This window comes from Podarcis filfolensis (genome assembly GCF_964270895.1).
Source record: "Podarcis filfolensis genome assembly, chromosome: 17".
NCBI lineage: Eukaryota > Metazoa > Chordata > Lepidosauria > Squamata > Lacertidae > Podarcis > Podarcis filfolensis.
The window spans coordinates 5,144,000-5,164,707 of record NC_139621.1 but is presented as its reverse complement, the minus strand read 5'-3'; the positions used below and the strand labels follow the sequence as shown (position 1 = coordinate 5,164,707).

Genomic DNA, 20,708 nt, shown 5'->3' with positions numbered 1-20,708 from the left:
GCCTGCTTTAACAGGTTTGTTGTGACAATTACCACAAGACGACATAGGTGCAAAGTCTGTTGTACCCTCGAACATTGTGCATCGTACTTTTCCGTGTATTAGACGAGGGTTTTTTTACTCTAAAATAAAGTTTAAAATGGGGGGGGGTGTCATCTTATACATGGATAGTGCAGAGGGGGGACGAGTGATTGGTTACAGCCGCGAGCAGGATTTAGGGATTGGGTGGGTGAATGGTGTCAGTCTCAAGGGCTGCTTTGGATTGGCTGCTGCTTTGTCAAGTGGGTGGGTTATTTGAGGATGTGTCAAGGGCTGCTTTGGATTGGCTGCCGCCTTGGCAATTTGGTGTGCGTTGCTTGCAATTGTTAGTGTTTGTCAGTTGAGTGGGTGATTTTCTGTATCCCCCCCCCAAAAAAATAGCTCAACAACTCTGGTCAATCCTCTGGGCCATCTCCCCCCATTTTCTTTAATTTCAGTCCCCAAAAATAGGGAGCGTCTTATACATGGGGGCATCTTATAGATGGAAAAGTAAAGTCGGCCTTCTTTTCATTGTTGCTACCTCACATTTCCCCCTCCATCATGGCACACAGCAGCCATCATCATTCATGGCACCACCTCCCCAGTGGACCCAGTGACAAAAAAAGAAGTGGACCCAGTGACAAAAAAAGAAACTTCTTTTTTTGTATTTTGAATTCCAACAGAGGTTCTTTGGGATAGCAAATTCCACACCTCCATTGTGAACATGCAGGACTTGCCCAGCAGACTTGTACATGGTTGCATCTGGGGTGCAATTTCTCTGAGCTTTCCCTTCCCCTTTTCCAGGGCGGCTACAACCTAGAATCGATCTCGGAATCCATGACCATGTGCACACGCAGCCTCCTGGGGGATCCTCTGCCCCCGCTGGGACGCCTCAAGGCCCCCCACCCCAGTGCCCTGCAATCTTTGGCCAATGCAGCCGCTGTGCACCGCAAGTACTGGGCAAGCCTGCGGCTGGAAGGTGAATTGTCTCTCTCCTGTCCTCCTCTGTTCCTTGGTGGTGAATGCTCTGCATCAGAACTATTGCAATGTAGAGGGTGTGAGCTGGGGGCTGATAGGTCTCTGCTGTGAATTCACACAGTGGCCTTTAGGCATAGCTCTGTTTGTCAGCCTCATCACCCTCCCCCCCTCACGTCTCCTGCGGGTCGGGGAGTAACACTACTGGGTTGATGTAAACATTACTGCAGGGGTGGTGGACTCTGGATTCTGTCAACTTTGCATATCAAATGTTACCAGTTCCAACCTGCCAAGTTGGGTGTCTGCTGCAGATGAAAGGCAGCAGCAGGGCACATCTCAACCTGCTGAGCAGCTTTAAAGGGCCTGGGGGCAACTGCCAGGAAAGTCCCAATACAGGGGGTGGAGATTGGGTTGTGACTCTCCCACATCGGTGCAGCCCAGTCTCTGTGTGGGCCATGTTTCAATACTCATTGCAAAAGAGGGCCAGGCAGAGAGGCTGCACCTGAATAGGTCTACAGGGAAGCATAGAGGAGAGGCCTGAAGTTAAGAGTGCACAGGTAAGGCAGTGATCAGACCTGAGACTCCAAAGAGATGAAGGGGGGAGAAGGTTTTGTGATGGAATATTTCTGTGGCTATTCAGAAGAAAATGCCCTGGAATGCAGAAAGTGTGGGTCAAAGTCACTTTCTCCACAGAGCACATGCCTTTCCTTCTTACATCATGTGGTGGAAGCACCACATTTCCTTTGCTAAGCCACTTGTGGAAGATCACTGCAGTTGGTGCTCATGGCCTGCTCAACCGCAGCCTCTCTCTATTTCCTCCTGAAGCTTCGAGGTGCATAATAGGCAAGCTTCAACCTTTCATCTGGGGGTAATCTCCGGTGATATCTGCCTCGTCTGCAAAAGCTACATAGGGAAGGAAGTAGGACAGCTTGTTGGGGGTGGATATTTCAGGGCGATTGTGATGTCAGCAGCTCTTAATCTCAAGGTTGTGGGTTCGAGCCCCATGTTGGGCAAAAGATTCCTGCATTGCAGGGGGTTGGACTAGATGATCCTCACAGTCCCTTCCAACTCTGCAGTTCTATGATCCTGCGCACCTAGCAACCAGCACAGCTCAGGAGGAGGGCAAAGAAGTCTCCTCCTGAGATGGCACTGAGGATTGGTAGAATGACTGCTGATGTCACAACATCCCCTTCTCTACATGACACTGCCAGGGGGGTGAGCTTCAGAACAGGACTGGAGAGAGTTGGGGGAGGAGGCAGGGGCCTGAGGACAGGGGGGAGAAGCAGGTGCCAGGAGACAGAAAGGCGAGGCAAAACAGGCCAGGAAGGGAAGCTGGAGCTGGCACTCTCCTATCTCTCTGGCTCCGTTTGGAACAATTGGACGGCAGCTCAGTGGTTGTGGGAAGAGGAGGAGCAACCTATATCTTGTCTCCCCAGTGCCTGCTCCTCTGTGGGAGAAGCCCAGGACTCGAGCTGGGAAAGGAACTCCCATTCCAGATGAAATCCCCCTGGAGGCCCCCCAGGAGCTGCTTCAGAGCCCCGGCGCTCAACCTGTGAATACCTTGAATGATGCCGTCTTGGCTCTGAGCTCCCTCCAGCTGGAAGACCGCCTTGCGGAGGAGGCAGAGACAGCTTCCAGTTCCCTCTCTCCCGATTCCAGTCCGGTGGGCGAAGAGGCTGGGCACAAGGTTGGGGCCTCCTCCGGAGAAGCTGAGCCAGCGGTGGATACCCAGAAGGAAGGCATGTCGACAGGGAACTCCACGGGTGGAGCTGAGTCTCCTGGCAAAGAGGCAGAGGTAGGTGCCAGGCAGCTGTGCCAGTGCAAGCCATGGTGTGCGGGCTCACCCACACTTGCACTTGTCTTGCTGCTTTCCTCTGGGGAAACACACCGTTTACCGCTGAATCAGAGCAAAGCAATTGTGTTTTCTCCGGATTGGTGTTAGCTCTGATTTAGCGCGAAAGAGCAGGTTTTCTGGGGGAAAGGCAAACCCATGCCTAGAAAGCAAGAGACAAAGGGGAAACTGCTTGGGCCTGTGCTTTCTAGGCACGGGAGAAGCAGAAGTGTGAATGAGCCCTGATTTGTGTTGTAAATCTGACTGGAGCTTTTAAAACTGGAACAGACATTTGAAGGTTTGTCAGGGACAAAGGAGGAGTGATCCTGGGCATGCCTGTAACAGCTGGGAGGGAACTCTGGGAATTGTAGCTCTGTGAGGGGAAACAGGAATCTCTTAGCAACTCCTAACAAAATTCGGCATCCTTGAATTCTGAGATCTGTAATTCATGAACAGTGCTAAGAGTTGTTAGTAAAGGTAAAGGGACCCCTGACCATTAGATCCAGTCGTGGCTGACTCTGGGGTTGTGGCGCTCATCTCGCTTTACTGGCCAAAGGAGCCGGCGTACAGCTTCCAGGTCTTGTGGTCAGCATGACTAAGCCGCTTCTAGCGAACCAGAGCAGCACACGGAAACACCGTTTACCTTCCCGCCGGAGCGGTACCTATTTATCTACTTGCACTTTGATGTGTTTTTGAACTGTTAGGTGGGCAGGAGCAGGGACCGAGCAACTGGAGCTCACCCCGTTGCTGGGATTCGAACCGCCAACCTTCTGATCAGCAACCCCTGGGCGCCACCCTTATTCCCCTCAGAGCTACATTTCTCAGAGTTCCCTGGAAAGAGAGACAGACTATTGAACCACTCTGGGAATTGTAGCTCTGTGAGGGGGAGTAGGTATCTCCTAGCAACTCTCAGCACCCATTAACAACTATATCTCCCAGAATTTTGGGGGGGAAGCCATGACTTTTTGCAGTGCTGTCCCTGAGATCTAAATGTATGCTGCGACAGTGGCCTGTGCTCAGTTGAATCTTGCTGTACCTGCCACGCACTCTTCTCTAGATCAGTAGCTTTTCCGGACTACCCACTTTTTTTCTTTAGGGAATAATTTCCCCATTGGCTTGTTTGTCACATGGCTCCTGCACTGAAAAGGATTCTGGGGTACCAGCCCTGCTTGTACGCAGAATGCACCCAGGAATCACCCAACCATCCTCCGTGGCTTCAAGTTGGAGGGAGAAGATTGATAGTGCTGGGAAAGCTTATTCTGGGAACTTGTCCTATGTCATATTCCATTAAGGCTATAAAGCAAGCATCCCCAACCTTCGGCCCTCCAGGTGTTTTGGACTACAATTCCCATCATCCCTGATCACTGGTCCTGTTAGCTAGGGCTCATGGGAGCTGAAGGCCAAAACATCTGGAGGGCCACAGGTTGGGGATGCCTGCTATAAAGAGTCCTGTTTGGAGTCCTGTGTGGAAACACAACAGAGAGGGGGGCTAAGCTGCTCCCACACAAGCCTTTTCCTCCAAAAGGAGGGCAGGGGGCTGGTTGCGCTCCCCTCCCACTTCACTGCTTGTGTTTCTACGTACTGGAGGCTACTTTATTCTAGAACTGTGGCATTGCCCGTGGTGTGCTTGGAATGGAAAATCGCAGGGTTTCAGGTCTCTCTGATATCTGAAGCAAGACTTGACCCTAAATCTCTTTCCTCCATCTCCCCTCCTTCAACCAGGTAAGCCCACCGGCTGTCCCCCCAATGCTAGCGGAGGTTATTCTGCTTGACGAAGCTGCAGGTGGCTGCTCTTCCTCCTGTGACCCGCTTGAAGAAGACCTGGCAGATGAAGTGAGTTTGGGGAGAGATGGGAGGGTATCTGGGATTGGATTTTCTGGGCTTGGGTGCCAGGATGCAGAGATAATACTCTCTCTCTTTCTAGGGGCTCTTTTATGCTGTGACTCCCTTGCCGTGGTGCCCCCACCTCGACTCGGTGCTCCCTGTGCCTTCCCTTGGCTTGAATGTACTGGAGCCCTGTGCAGAATGTGGCAGCGTGGCAGAGAATTGGGTCTGTCTGATTTGCTACAAGGTAAGGTGGGCAAGCGGGGGGGGGGGGCTTATGTAAACTGGGAGTGACCCCCACCATCCATAAAGTGAATTAACAGTGCCTGGTTTTCAAAGGCTTATATCGCCTAATAGACTTTTATAAAAATAACAAACCTTTGTCAACACAAGAAATACAAGACAAACTGGAAGACACTCAAATGCCTTGGTTAACACAACACCAACTACACGCCCTCTTAAACAACCCAACAGTAAAATCAGCTGCAACTAGGCCCCTGACAACCTTCGGAAACCTCCTCCTAACAACAAAGGGAAATGGTAAAGGGACGGTATCCGCAATATACAAAATACTACTACAAAATCCCACAACCCCCCTAGACGCAATCAAAAAACAATGGGAGAATGACATAGGCTATGAGATTAACCCCACTCAATGGACCAGAATGTGGTCTAAACCCCCCTTTAAATCCATATCAACGAAAAGAAAAGAACTCACTTTGAAACTCACCTACAGGTGGTACCTAACACCAAGGAAACTAGCGCTAATACACCCAGGAACCTCACCAAAATGCTGGAGAGGGTGCACCTCCACAGGCACATACCTCCACATGTGGTGGGAGTGTCCAAAATCCAACTATTCTGGACAACAGCCACGCAAGAAATATGTAAAATAACTAAGCAAGTATTAGACATCACCCCAGAATTGGCCCTACTAAACATCTTCCAAGACAACAATGCCCATTTACACCACAAAGAACTCATAACCCACCTACTTTCAGCAGCCAGAAACACCATAACCAGACACTGGAGAGACATGTCAGGAGTAAGCATGGACCAATGGTACCAAATAGTATGGGAAACAGCCCTACTAGAAAAATTAACCAATAAACTGAAACTGACACGGGCACAAACAGAAGAAGACGCCTTTACCCCCGTATGGCTCCCCTTTATAACATACACAGCCCAACAAGACAATGGCAATAATCCACCAACAGCATACAAATCAATATGGCTAACCTGATCCAAAACACACACCCACCCCACTCACACACGAAAACAAAGATCATCACAGCAAATCACAAACAAACAACCACACCCTAGGCCAACCCCAACCTCTCTCACCACCAAAGGAACACAAGTGAACAGCACAAGCAACGCTGACGCCAAACCCTACATACATTAAGCATAACAGAAACAATCGCCATCCAACCCCACCCCCACCCATCTTCCCTCCCTCCACCCCTTCTTTTTTTTCTTCTTCTCCTAATGTCTCAAAAAATGAAACGGATTTGTAAAAACGTTACATGGAAAAGATATGAGAGACATTACACTTCTGTAAAACAAGAAAATAATATTTTTTTAAAAAAACACCAGTGCCTGGTTTTTAGGTTTCTGTTTTTTTAAGGGTTGTGTTTTAGTTGGTTTAACAGCTAACAGATAAGCTATCACTACTGGAGCTTCGGTAATGGGGGAACTTCAAATGATGGCAGTCTGGAGTGGGGGGATTAGGGTGGGTTTTATTAATGACTCAGTGGGGTTTTGCACCTATATCTCCCCAGTCCTAGCCCAGTGCTCTTAATTGCCACACTATGCTGTCTTTTTTGTACCCCAGTTACATTTTCGTTGGGAAAGATTGTTTTTTTCCCCTTTCCCTCCTTGCTGTGGGCTTCACTGTATTTGTTGTATGCAAGGAGATTTCTCTCCATGTTGTATTGTCCTTAAACATGTTGAGGCGCTGTGCAGACTGCCTTCTGTGGCCTGCTGACTTGCCCCCTTGAGTTCTCTGAGGTGATCCACTCCACAGTACAGTGGTACCTCTGGTAACGTACTTAATTCGTTCTGGAGTTCCATTCTTAACCTGAAACTGTTCTTAACCTGAAGCACCACTTTAGCTAATGGGGCCTCCTGCTGCTGCCGCGCCGCTGGAGCACGATTTCTGTTCTCATCCTGAAGCAAATTTCTTAACCTGAGGTACTATTTCTGGGTTAGCAGAGTCTGTAACCTGAAGCGTATGTAACCCGAGGTACCACTGTATCTGCTTTCTGTCTTCCTCCTCTGCTTCTGATACTTGCCAGATGGGGTGCTGGTGTGTGGTCCGTCCTCTCTAAGAGCAGAAGAGTTGAGCTTCAGATAGCTCAGATAGTTCAGATTCAGATAGCTCAGATAGTTCAGATTCATTTTCAAATGAGTCTATTTGGTCCATTCCCAAGGTTAGTCTTGTCTTTTGGAGCCGTTTCCACCATCATCTAAGCCTGCCTTCTTCCACCCCATTCAGGTTTGCTGTGGCCGCTACATTAAGCAACACATGGTAGCTCACAACTCAGAATCTGGCCATCCACTGGTTCTTAGCTTTGCGGACCTCTCTGTCTGGTGCTATGGATGCCAAGCCTATGTCCACCACCCGGTGAGTTGTGTCGTGCTGTGGTCCTTTTCCCACCCTTTCCTTTCCCAGGGGTTTGCCCTTGAGCTTGGAAATACCAAACCAGTGTGATGAGATGCACATTTGCTTGGGGAACGGACACCCCCACCCCCATCAGTCCTGTCATTCAACACAAATGATACATAGCCATCTGAGCTGCAGTGCTTGGTGGAACATCAGTTGGGGTTGCAAATCATTACTTGAGGCTTGGGAGGTGGTGTGAAGAGCTTCCACCCCTCTCGGGGAGCCCCAAGATAATCTGATGGCTGTTGCTCTTAAGGGGTTCCAGCCCCAGTGCACTTGGAGTGACATAATCTGGTTTGCCGCTGAACTAGTTTACTTGGGTACTGAATTCACTATGTGCATTATGCTTTCCCCCATTGAGATACAAAAGTAAGCTTTTGGCAGCTTTTGAACAGGAACAGCCAGTGCTTTTTTTCTAAAAAAATGTTTAGGGGTACTCTCATTTTGACTCAAGAAAATCACCATTTTATAGTTCAAATCGGGGGAAATAAATACAGTAAATGGACAAAAGTACAAAGATTCATAAAATGTTTAGGGGTATGTGTACTCCTGCGTACCCCCAGAGAAAAAGAACTGGGAAGAGCAAATAAGGGCTTTGTATCACTCTAGCTCTTTTTAAGAAAAAAGTTTGATTGACAGTGGCATTAAAGAAGAGTGTGGGTGGAATGTTCCATTATTATTGACAGGAGATTTTTCTCTGATGGGGCCAACTTCTTCCATTAACAGAGAATCTAGAGGGATTTCTCTCCCCCCTGGGGCTATTCCGTTCCATTATGCTGAGAGCAGAGCAAATTCGCTCTTTGCAGAGAGGATTCTGTGAACTGCATGGAATGTGTTTCTGCTGGCAGCACTGAAGGTTTTTTGCCTCGCTGTCTGCTGTGGTGGAAATTTATGTAATTAATGATGTAGTTAATTACTTTATCATGACATTAACCCACACCACTGATTTCAACACAGAGGCCATTCATTTCAGTGCAAAGGAAACCAGTGCAAATGGGGTAAAAATGTCATCATTTGCAGACTGAAAACAGCTACAGTGAATGCCAATCATATTCACTCGATTGATTTTCTTTCCGGACATGGGATGAATAAGCAAACACTGGCCATTTCTGTTCTTGTGCCCACTGGAAATTTCCAACATCCCTGTAGGAGGGAGAGTGCAAAGTCCCACCCAGTAAGAAGCTACACTCCTTCAAAGGAATTATTTTCCCTTCATGAGAAATGAAACAAAACAGCAGCCATGCTTCTTCAGGAAAACAGCGTGGTGGAAAGTAGTATTTTGAAAGCACATGACTTCTCTTTTCCAGCCCCATCTCCTGAATAATCCTAGGAGTAATCCTAGGCTTCTGCTTCGGAATAATGGCAGCTGATGCGTCCAAAAAGTGGGAGGTGCTCCAAGTGCCAGGCCCCTCCCACTGCACCTGCCCTCTCTCCAGCTGTGCTGCTAGGAATGTCACTGATTGGCCAGAATAGTTAAACGGAGCCCTCGTGTTCAGCAGCAGCGCCCCTCTCGAATAGCAGGGCAGGTATGATGAGAGCTGGATTCCAGCAACATCTGGAAGAGCACAGACTCCTCTTTCCTTGACTACGGCAGGTGCAGCCCCTGTGTTACCTTCCTGACATTTTGGATTGCAACTCCCATCATTTGGAAGGCAGTCTCTATGGCTACCCCTAGACTAGGGAGTGAGTCCTATTGCTCCTAATGGGACTATTTTCTGGGTTGACTTCAACCGAGACATCATGCGAGCAGAACAACTTAGTGCTCACACAAGAGAAATCTTCCAGGGCCCTGGCTCCACATTCCCCTATTTTGGGGATTTGTGCTTCCTTCCGCTAGTGGGAGGTGACTGCCCACCCGGGTGCAGTGGTAGAATCCAGTGCAGAGGAACCCTCACCACCAGCAATGCTCTTTGTGCCTGAGGTTTTCTTGAATTGCAGTCTGATTTGACACTATTTTGTGCGTTTATTATCAATATTATTATTAGTATTGTTCCTTTGGGCTTCTCCCCTCTCCCAGATTCTCTTTGAAGCCAAGAGCCAGGCTCACCGGCTGAAGTTTGGCGTGGACATGGCAGTACCTTCCTAAAGCAACTCCCTTTGTAAGGAGCAGCTAATACAGAATGCAGCACAATCTACCATCGTTTGACCTCACTGAACTGAACCTGATGCTTCAAGGGCTCTTGATGTGCCAAATAATAGTCAGCAATCATCAATGCAATACCACCAGCAGCCACGAATCAAACACCAGCGACCTCATTGTTCCACAAGGACAAAGAATGTTCCTTTCTGGTGTATTCCACGATTGGGTCCATTTCAAATCAACCTTGGGGATTTCTTCACTTCCGGGCAGAGGTGACTTGCTTTCCCTGTTGCTGAAGAAGCGTGTGTTTTTCTTGGAAGGGGGGGGGCAGGCATTTATCTCTGCTCACATCTCCAGAGTCTGATTGCACAACACACCCATTCCATCCTGTCTCAAATTGCCACATATTTTTCCCAAATCACCCTCTCTCCTCCATACTAAAGTTGCTAGGTTGGAGAGAAACCATGCTGAACTGAGAAAGGAGGGATGATGATAATAATAATGATGATGATTTATTATTTATATCCTTCCCATCTGGCTAGGTTTCCTCAGCCACTCTAGAGGGGTGTATTCCTCTTATCTCCTCTCCCCTCTGCCCACCTCCTATTAATCAAGAATGTTTCTGCAACTAGTTGAGACAAAAGCACGTTTTGGGCAAGCGGAATCCTGTGGCTAGGAGAGGTTCATCTCCAGAAGGCTTGAAATATAAACGGTTGGAGGTCCAAGTTCCTCTAAACTGGGTGACATCCCACAATTATATACATATATATATTTGATGAGAGTCTTCGGTTTGCTTGTTCCAAGGTTCTTCATTATTTGGTGCTGCATGTAGCAGAGAACATGCAAGATGCTTGAGAGGATGGCCTGTGGGGTCTTTCTAGATTACAGAGACAGGAGCATGGGATCTGAAAGGCTTTCGTCTGATGCCGTGAAGGCTATCTTATCATTCTTCTAAGGCCAGATTCTCACATTCTTCCCATTCCTGCCCCATCACGGTATGTGGACTCAAAATTTTGTATGTGTGTGTGTGTGTGTGTTGCAGCTCATCTGTGAAGGTGGGTGTGAAATGGGGCCATTTAAAACTCTGCTTTCAGCATGCCAGAGCTGCATTATTCGCACACTGTTTCCTGCAGTATTTGGGCATCCTGCAGTTCTGCTGCAAAAGGAGAATGTGAGAATTGGGCCTTGGTTACTGTGTTTGTGGGAAATGTTTGCTGGGCTGTCATTTTAAGCAAGGAGCATGGCCAGTCCTTCCAAAGGGCAACCGAGAGCTGTGTCCTGGGCAATGAGCGGCAGGGGTGGGCAAATGGAAAAGGCTTTAGCAACCCAGACTGGCTCAAAGTGGTTCAGAGGAGCACCTTCCTTATTGGATTCCGGGCAACCACAGATTGCCCCTCACCTTGAACTAGTAAAAAACCCGAATGGGGTCAGGGTCAAGGCGACACATAACTCTGTCCATAATAAAAGAGGTTTGAGAAAAGATGGGTTGAAAAGGGCTTATGGGGAGGGTGGTGGGGGTGTGTCAGTTTTATCAGGGCCGGCCCTGGTAAGCTGGGGGGCAGGGGGGTGCCTATAGGGCAGAGATGGGGAACCTGTCATCCTCTGGATGTTATTGGGCTTCAGCTCCCATCATCCCTGACCACATTGGCCATGCTGGCTGTGATTGGGGAGTTCAACACAGTTCCCCCCTCTTCCTTGCTAAAGGGGCTGAACTCATACCATGATATAAAGGAGGGGGGGTGGGGGTTCACTGAACCTTTAGAAGTGGGGAGTTAGTTACATTATAGCCTAAAAAAATCCTTTGCATATGATTACTTCCTTTGCCATTGTTTCTCTGCTCGATTTTATAATCTTTCTAATTATTCAAATAAAGTGTTTCTGTGAATGGAGTGGCTGTGTTTAGATCTGGGGAGCGGGGACAGATCGCTTGGTCCAATGTTAAGCCATTTAAATTGTGATCCCATGACAGAGCCTAGGGCTTGCCGATTGAAAGGTCGGTGGTTCGAATCCCTGTGATGGGGTGAGCTCCTGTTGCTCGGTCCCTGCTCCTGCCAACCTAGCAGTTCGAAAGCACTTCAAAATGCAAGCAGATAAATAGGTACCACTCTGGCAGGAAGGTAAATGGCGCTTCCGTGCGCTGCTCTGGTTTTGCCAGAAGCGGCTTAGTCATACTGGCCACATGACCCGGAAGGTGTGGACAAATTCCGGCTCCCTTGGCCTGAAAGCGAGATGAGCGCCGCAACCCCAGAGTCGCCCGCAACTGGACTTAACCGTCAGGGGTCCCTTTACCTTTACCTTTAATGGCTTAAATTCTTTGTGTGTAGGAGCCTCCCATCACTTGAGCCCTAGCAGTCTGAAGCCCAGGAACAGGTGTGTAACTTCTGTGAACTAGAACATTGTACAGTTGTTCTTTATAACATATCATTGTCAAGGTTGCGCACAACTCCCGATCTCTGCCAAGCAGTAGAAGATTCCCGGGAGTCCCAGGCGCTTACCCTTGGGGTGCATTTCCACTGGCATTCAAGGTGCGGTGGAGTCTGCTGTGCCATTAAGAAATACTATTTATTCTACACACATTTACACCAGAAGCTTTCAACGGAGGGAGTGCACAGTTTAAAATGTTTGCATCTCAAGAGGGGCTTGTTCCCCCAGCATTGCAGCCATCTCCCTGCCTCTGCCACAACCTGCCAAGATAGTTCTGCCCTTTGGCCCCCCATTGAGGTCTGCCTACTTCCTTTGTTCTTCCCAGAAACCCGCTGGGAAAAAGCAACTCTTCCCTTTCTGTTTGTGATTCCAAATCTAATTTTAAATGGGCACATTTTTCCTTTGTGACATCACGCCTCTCTCCCCACCTGCCAACCTTGGCACCCCTGTTTTGCACATACCCAAGGATCCTTCTTTGATGGCCGTTGTTTCATAGTTTGCACGTTTGGCAAACAAAGTGCTTGCAGCCTGTATTTTCCCTTCAATATCCCAAAGCCTAGACAGCATCTTAAAAAGCAGAGACATCACCTTGCCAACAAAGGTCCGTATAGTTAAAGCTATGGTTTCCCCAGTAGTGATGTATGGAAGTGAGAGCTGGACCATAAAGAAGGCTGATCGCCGAAGAACTGATGCTTTTGAACTATGGTGCTGGAGAAGACTCTTGAGAGTCCCATGGACTGCAAGAAGATCAAACCTATCCATTCTTAAGGAAATCAGCCCTGAGTGCTCACTGGAAGGACAGATCCTGAAGCTGAGGCTCCAATACTTTGGCCACCTCATGAGAAGAGAAGACTCCCTGGAAAAGACCCTGATGTTGGGAAAGATGGAGGGCACAAGGAGAAGGGGACGACAGAGGACGAGATGGCTGGATAGTGTTCTCGAAGCTACCAGCATGAGTTTGACCAAACTGCGGGAGGCAGTGGAAGACGGGTGCCTGGCGTGCTCTGGTCCAGGGTGTCACGAAGAGTCGGACACGACTAAACAACAGCAACAACAAATCCCAAAGGTTATCTAAATACTACCGTTTATTTTTATTTTTTTATCATTCACTAACAGACTCTTGCAAGATCTATGACATACAGTGGTACCTCGGGTTACATACATTTCAGGTTACATATGCTTCAGGTTACAGACTCCACTAACCCAGAAATAGTGCTTCAGGTTAAGAACTTTGCTTCAGGATGAGAACAGAAATCGTGCTCTGGCGGTGCGGCGGCAGCAGGAGGCCCCATTAGCTAAAGTGGTGCTTCAGGTTAAGAACAGTTTCAGGTTAAGAACGGACCTCCGGAACGAATTAAGTACTTAACCTGAGGTACCACTGTATGGATATACGGTATATGCTGTATATAAGTCGATAATAGTATTTAAAAATCTACTGTGCTGCCCGCCCCCTGCCGGAAACACTAATCCCTTGTCTGCAGAGGACCATGAGATGTGTCTGTCTGCATTCCTGCATTTTGTAGCCGATGTGCATTTTGGAGGAAAGGGACTGCTATTCTGGGCCCTCTTCCTCCCCAGCCCCAAAACACCGCTTCTTGTTTTTCCAAGCCAGGAAATGAAAGCGTGCCTCCATCCTCGCCCTGTGTGAGTTCGCCCTGGGCAGGTGGAGGGAGCGCGGAACATCTTCCCGGCCGCTCCTCGCTGAGCGACCGAGCCAGGGAGGCGAGGACGAGGCGGCCAAGTCAACCTGGGCTCCGGGCCAAGTGGCAGCTGCTTTTGCCTCCGTCGCTGGAGGAAATAAATCCGGGTTTGTGGCATGAGGATGGGAAGAGCCGGGGAGCAGCGTCTCCCTCCCTCGGCGCCCCGCAAAGGAAGGTAGCCAATCTTGGGGAAGGAAGGAAGGGCAGCCCCAGCAGAGGAATGCAGAGAGACTGCGGAGGAAGCGAGCCGAGCAGCCCTCCCTCGCCCCAGAGGGAGCCTGGAACCAGCGACAGGGAAAGCTGCAGCTGCTGGAGCCGAGGAATGCAGAAATTTGCCCAGAGGAGGAGAGGAGCCAAGAGCTGAAAACCAAAGCAGGGCATCCGCAGCCGGAGGAAGTGGGCGCACGCTGGATTGTGGCGCAAAAGGGACACGGCGACCCCCCCTTACTTTATCCTTCTCTGGAAAGCTGCTCCCTCGTGGAGGTTGCCCCGGGTGCAAGAGGGCGGGCAGACCCCTTGAAAGAGGGCTGAGCCATGCTGGCAGCCCGAGAAGCAGCTGTGCTCTACCAGACGGACTTCGTGCGCAATGCCAGGGCGGTGGGCGCTCTCTGGGCTGGCTGCACCCTCTGCTTTGGCGTCCTGGAGGTCGTGGTCCTGATCCAGCCGGCGTGGGTGCAGACAGCGCCGCTCACCTACCAGCTGCCCCCCTCCGGGGTCCTTTTCGACCCCAGCATCAGCGCCGTGGGCTCCTTCGGCCTCTACCAAGTCTGCAAGGAGCGGGATGGCACCCTCCAGTGCGAGGGGTCACTGGTCACCCTCACCCCGATCCCATCCTTCAAGGCAGCCGCGGTCTTTGTCCTGATGGCCCTGGTCCTGGTGATGGGCAGTGTGGCTTCCTTGGGCCTCTTCTGGGTCTGCAGCCCGGGGACTGTCTACAAGGTGTGTGCCTGGCAGCAGCTTTCAGCAGGTGAGAGAGAAGGTGCCTCTCAATGGGAGCAAATGGCAGCTTTCCTGGTTGCGATGAGAGCAGGCAGCCCTGGGCTACCTTCTTTTAGAAAGGAATGGGTGGGAGGGCACTAAATTCATAGAATCAAATAATCTTTGATTTGGAAGGGACCCAGGAGTCATCTGGTTCAACCCCCTGAGATGCAGGAATCCATGACAGATGGCCATCCATCCTCTGTTTAAGAACCTCCAAAGAAGGAGATTCCACTGCCTCTTGTGGGAGTCTCTTCTACTGCCAAACAGACACAGACAGACAGACAGACAGACACAGACACAGACACACAGACACACACACACCTGTTCACCTGGGGTCATATCCTGCAGAAACCAGTCATGTGATTGCTTGGTAACATATTTAGAAGGCAAACAACAGTGTGAGTCACGTGCTGGTGTGACCAACAGACCCAATCCAAGATGAGGCTATGCACCCACAGGCAGGCTTGATTCTCAATAAGCAGTAGTCTGGTTTTACTCCCCACCTAAGTGGGGTCCCCCAATACTCACCTGCGGTGAGAATAAATCTTGCCTGCTACCCTTGACTGTGGGTTGCCTGGCCTTTACTAACAAGGTCTTTGAGCTGTGGGCTCCTTCCTTTTATCTGCCCAGAATCTGCCCCTATGTTCAGTCTTATTGGGGGATCCTGGGTTCTGGTATTTTCTGCATCTTATATATCTAGAACTCGGAGTCATCAGCTTAAGCAGAATGGGGACAGATAAGAGAAAGTCCTTCTTTTTGCAACACACAGTTAAACTGTGGGATTCACTCCTCCAAAGCTTTGGGATGGCCACTGATTTGAAGTGTGCTGGACAAATTCATGGAGGAGAAGACTCTCAGGGGCTTCTAGACATGGTGAGCATGTAGTATTAACGGTACTTCCACTATCAGAGACACAACAGCTCTAAATATCAGGTGAAAAGAATCACAAGTAAGACAGAGCTATTCTCATGTTTGGTCAGGCCAATATGGAAGTGGAAGTGAGACTGATAAAAAACCTTAAATAGGTGTCCTACCATGACCACCAAAATGTATCTGTTTTAGAATGGGCGACCCTCTAGATGCCATTGGCTTCTCAACTCTTAGGCAGCAAGGCCAATGGACAGGGTGGACGGCTACTAGTCATGATGGCTATATGCTTTCTCCATTATTAGAGGTACCATTAATACCTTTCCGAATACCAGTCATTGGTATTTTGAATACCTGCCCATTGAGGGACAACAGTGGAGCCACAGCTGGAGAGAGCTATTGCTCTCATGCCCTGCTTTGGGCTTCCAAGAAGCACCTGGTTGGCCACCTTGGCAAGCCTTTGTTCTGACTCAGCAGAGATTTCCCTATGAACTATGCAAGTTGAGCAAATTTGCACAATTCTCTTCTTTTGCATAATTTAGTCTGCAATTGTCGCTGTTTCTGAACAATTTCTTCTTCTGGTTTTGCTAGCCACAGAGGAGGGGCAAGGAGTTATGCAGGACTCCAGATCCGATTTAACCATCTTTTGAGATTTCTGCAGATGCTGCCTGCACTTTTTCTAGCATATCTTTTACTGCCCTAAGGGCCAGAAACCTGCTGTAAAAAGTAAATGCTACTCTTCTTGGAAAGCTGAATTCTGTACCCATTAGCATATTCTGTGCTTTTTCCATGTTCCTGCTCAACTGCAGTATACACAGAGCCCTGACTGAGGGCTAGAATTCCCTTGGAGTGCTCTTGTGTAGCTCCTCTCCATTTCAATGAGGCTTCTGCAAGACAACTTCCTGGTGGATTGTGCCCCATATAAATTAGCAGGAGGGTGGCATCATTCAGATTGCCCCCTCAAGTACCAAAATGTTTGGGGCAAAGGATGGGGTTCTCTCCTGCACCCCCAGGATTGGCCACATGACCCAGAAGCTGTACGCCGGCTCCCTCGGCCAATAAAGCGAGATGAGCGCCGCAACCCCAGAGTCGGCCACGACTGGACCTAATGGTCAGGGGTCCCTTTACCTTTACCTTAAACCTGGGAAAAGCCAAGAAAATTAACCTCCCTTCCCCCCCCCCATTATATGTTTCTTGGAAAAAACAACAACACATCAGCCTTCAATTCTTGAATATACTTCCCAATCCTCCTCACTCACTTCACCTGATTACCTAAACCTCTCACATTAAGAGTTGTACACATAACATTCACATTTTTTATTCTGTCTTTTCCAACCATCTCACTTCTCCTTTTTCTAAGGCACCTGATCTTCTGGAACAGGGATGTCCAACCAGTGGATCGCGATCTACCGGTAGATCACTGGCTGATCCTGGTAGATTGCGGGATCCTTACCGTGTACAAAAAGTTACAGGGGAGAAGCTAAAGAAACAACCCTCTGTGCAGTCCTTCCCCCCCAAAAAGCTCAACAACTCTGGGCACATCCCTCTTAAAAAATGCTCAATATTTTTGACCAATCCACCCACCCCACACACGCTCCTCCTCCCTCGAGTGACAATGGGTAGATCACTGCCAGTTTTTTTGTACTGTGAGTAGATCACAGTCTCTTGGGAGTTGGACATGCCTGTTCTAGGACATTCTGAGCAAAGTGAGAATTATAGTACTGTGAGGGCAATGGACCTCTGCTGGTCTTCAGGGTCCTGGCAAATGCCCAGTCTTTCTCCCCTCTGGATCTAGCATGGGGAAAGTAGGTCCCAAGGCTATGGGTTAAGCATCAAGATTGGGGGTGGGAATCAGTAGATTATCATTCTATGGAGGTGTATGTGTAATAATAATAATAATAATAATAATAATAATAATAATAATAACAACTTTTATTTATACCCCACCCTCCCTGGCCAGAGCCAGGCTCAGGGCAGCTAACACCAGTAAAATTACAGTAAAAACATAATGGGGGGGGGACCCAATTTAAAATACAGGTTAAAATGTAATCTAAAATACAGCCTCATTTTAAAAGTAGCCCATAGATCAAAACCATAAGGGAAGGGAAACTTAAGGGTCAGACTGAGTCCAAACCAAAGGCCAGGCAGAACAGCTCTGTCTTGCAGGCCCTGCGGAAAGATGTCAAGTCCCGCAGGGCCCTAGTCTCTTGTGACAGAGCGTTCCACCAAGTCAGGGCCAGTACTGAAAAGGTCCTGGCCCTTGTTGAGACCAATCTAACCACCTTGCGACTTGAGACCTCCAAAATGTTGTCATTTGTGGACCTTAAGGTCCTCCACGGGGCATACCAGGAGAGGCGGTCCCGTAGGTACGTGGGTCCTATGTGTAAGGACATCAACTTTATTAACTCTGTCTCTCTCTGTCTCACAGCAACTTGTCAGGCTCTTGGCTGCCTGGTTTTCCCAGACGGCTGGGGAGCCCCTGAAGTCAGGGCTCTTTGTGGGCCTCGGGCCAGGAGCTACACCCTGGGTGCCTGCACAATACACTGGGCCTTTACCCTTGCCTTGCTGGGCATAGCCGATGCCCTGGTACTGGCCACCCTGGCTTTCGTCTTGGGGAACCGGCAGGATGCTCTGCTACCAGCAGGCTATGCGCCACCCTCGGGAGGAAGAGGTAAGCAGCAGAATAGGCCCCGTCCCCGTTATTCTGGGCAAGGATGGGAGCCAACAGATGCTCAGATGCGAGGCTGGCAGGAATGTCAGCTGCTGCCTAGCAACGGCCAATGAGACACAAGGATGCATCTGAAATGGGGGAAAGGTGGAGGGGGCTGGAGGCTGCAGCAAAGAAGCCCAGTCTTCCAGGAACCTCTGAAGCCCCTCCCTTTCCTCCAAACCACACAAATAAAACTGGTGGCGATGCTTCTGCTAATGCATATGTGTGCATAAGTCTCTCCCTTTCTGCCACAAGCTGGAATTAAGGACTCTGGGTTTTCTGCTGCCACCAAAGTGGGGCGGGGGGTGGGAAGGCGGTAGGATTCTTTGGGGCAAGTCATGTGCTTTACACATGTGGTTTGTATGCAGCCTGACTCTGTGTCTGAAGTCGAGGTCAGCCTGAGAGTTACATAGACTTAGAACATGCAGAAAACCTTTATAGGGAGGAAATGAGAGAACCATTCATGCCTTGCTGGGCAGCTGCTCACGCCTCCTCCCTCAATACTTGTAACCCTGACCCCCAGCATGGTAGAAACACTTAATTAAAAAATATCCAAAAGAACCCCTGGATGTATGAAGTTTGTCCTTAAAAAATGCCTTTAAAAAAGTGGTGGTGACACTGTTTTACATTTATTTTAAAAAACCTAAAAACCTAGGGGGGGGGGAATAACAATTCTAGTACCCTATAAAATAGAGGCAGTTGAAATTTGGTATGCTGGAATGTAATAATAATAATAATAATAATAATAATAATAATAATAATAATAATTTTATTTGTACCCTGCCCATCTGGCTGGGTCTCCCCAGCCACTGTGGACGGCTTCCAACAAAGATTAAAAATACATTAAAATGTCACACATTAAAAACTTCCCTAAACAGGACTGCCTTCAGATGTCTTCTAAATGGCAGGTAGTTGTTTATCTCTTTGACATCTGGTGGGAGGGCGTTCCACAGGGCGGGCGCCACTACCAAGAAGGCCCTCTGCCTGGTTCCCTGTAACTTGGCTTCTCGCAGTGAGGGAACTGCTAGAAGGCCCTCAGCGCTGGACCTCAGCGTCCGGGCAGAACGATGAGGGGTGGAGATCATAGCTGTCAATGTTTCCTTTTTCAAAAGGGAAATTCCCTTATTCTGAATAGGATTCCTCGTAAGAAAAGGGAAAAGTTGACAGCTATGGTGGAGATGCTCCTTCAGGACACTAGCCAATGTGACACTAGCCAAGGCCTCCGTACCCAAATATGCTCGCAGGGCATGTGCCACAATGCCACATATGATGGTGTCTGCCTGAGTTCAGAGGGAAGGTTATGGGATTGTAGAACTGTAGAGCCGGAACGGACCCCAAAAGTCATTCATTTGTTGCAGGATGAAGCGACTTGCTCCAGTCAGTAGCACAAGGAGTGCAGGACAGATGAGGGCATGAACTATTCTCTGACCAGTGCATCAAATAATTGTAGACTTAGAAGAGGGACCCTGAGGGTCATCTAGACCAACCCCCCGAAATGCAGGAATAAAATGTGTTGGCCTCGGTGGGGTGGGGGAATTGGGGCTCTCCTTCGGAGAGCAAATGTCTTGCTTAGGCAGGGACACGAGAAGATCAGTATCTTTCCAGGTCTTTTTCTTCCCATTCCCTGTATGCACACAGGTGTGACTTCAGCACTGACTCCGGACTGATCTCACCTCCCCAACGGACATCCTTCAGAGTCAGTCGCTCGCAACAACAGAACCCTTTTCTTGCTGTGCCTAGCTGTTGCAATAAAGATATTTTTTATTTTAAAAAATGCTACATTGTGATGTGTTATTAATAGGGATGTTGGAGAATTCTGCCGGAAACTGAAACGGAAGCAGAAATTGCTGCAGGTTGCATGTTTGTCCAAGTCAGGAACGGAAATTGTGTGAGCAAATATATCTTTTCTATCAGTGGGTGGGATTCAACGAAGTTGCTGCATTTGCTGAACAAGGTCTGTTGGTGCAACAGGACGTCCATCCCACCCGCTAAATCTTCTCTGGAGGGTTGGGGGGAAACCCAAGTAGATCTTGTTACCAGCCCCCACCCCCAAGCGCGCGCGCACACACACACACACACTCTTTTACATTTAGCACTGTGTTGAAGTCCACCCCCTTTTTTTAGTTCCTGATCATTGTGTGAACCATCAACCTTATTTTCTACATAGTTTTTGATTCCCCCCCCCCATTCCACTGAAATTAATGATGCAATTATGCCGTCAGCTGTGTAATTTATTTTTTCAGTTTTGGGCAATAGGGGACAGCGAAATGAACAAGTGAGGTTTCAGTGGGAGCCAAACTTCAGGAGAACAAACAGCACTGGTTGTGACAAACACAGGACAGGATGCCTCGGGACATCGAGATCCAGCGTGGTGTAGTGGTTAAGAGCAGTGGACTCGTAATCTGGTGAACAGAGTTCGATTCCCTGCTCCTCCACATGCAGCTGCTGGGTGACCTTGGGCAAGTCATACTTCTCTGAAGTCTCTCAGCCCCACTCACCTCAGAGTGTTTGTTGTGGGGGAGGAAGGGAAAGGAGATTGTTAGCCGCTTTGAGACTCCTTAGGGTAGTGATAAAGTGGGATATCAAATCCAAACTCCTCTTCTTCTTCATCCTTGGTTATTAGTTATTTCTATCAC

At 48.9% G+C, this 20,708-nt stretch overlaps 2 protein-coding genes across 4 annotated transcripts in view; both read left to right on the top strand.

Annotated features, from left to right (window-relative positions):
- Positions 1-11,279, top strand: part of HDAC6 (histone deacetylase 6) — a 40,279-nt gene extending 29,000 nt beyond the window's left edge. For both annotated transcript variants that reach the window (XM_083592943.1, XM_083592944.1), the window contains exons 24-29: positions 820-994; positions 2,427-2,785; positions 4,544-4,654; positions 4,746-4,892; positions 7,143-7,271; positions 9,328-11,279. In XM_083592943.1, the coding sequence (XP_083449069.1) occupies positions 820-994; positions 2,427-2,785; positions 4,544-4,654; positions 4,746-4,892; positions 7,143-7,271; positions 9,328-9,396 (990 nt within the window). In that variant the 3' untranslated portion in view covers positions 9,397-11,279. The remainder of the gene's footprint in view (positions 1-819; positions 995-2,426; positions 2,786-4,543; positions 4,655-4,745; positions 4,893-7,142; positions 7,272-9,327) is intronic.
- Positions 11,280-13,484: 2,205 nt separating this feature from the next.
- LOC310752876 (LHFPL tetraspan subfamily member 5 protein-like) lies at positions 13,485-19,846 on the top strand. 2 transcript variants are annotated; one of them, XM_083594013.1, is made up of 3 exons: positions 13,485-14,481; positions 17,791-18,033; positions 19,711-19,846. In XM_083594013.1, the coding sequence occupies exons 1-3, from the start codon at positions 14,049-14,051 to the stop codon at positions 19,737-19,739; spliced, it is 705 nt and encodes a 234-aa protein (XP_083450139.1). In that variant the 5' UTR covers positions 13,485-14,048; the 3' UTR covers positions 19,740-19,846. The 2 variants fall into 2 exon arrangements, with proteins under 2 accessions (XP_083450139.1, XP_083450138.1); XM_083594012.1 differs by lacking the exon at positions 19,711-19,846 and having other exon boundaries at positions 17,791-18,386.
- The last annotated feature ends 862 nt before the right edge of the window (positions 19,847-20,708 follow it).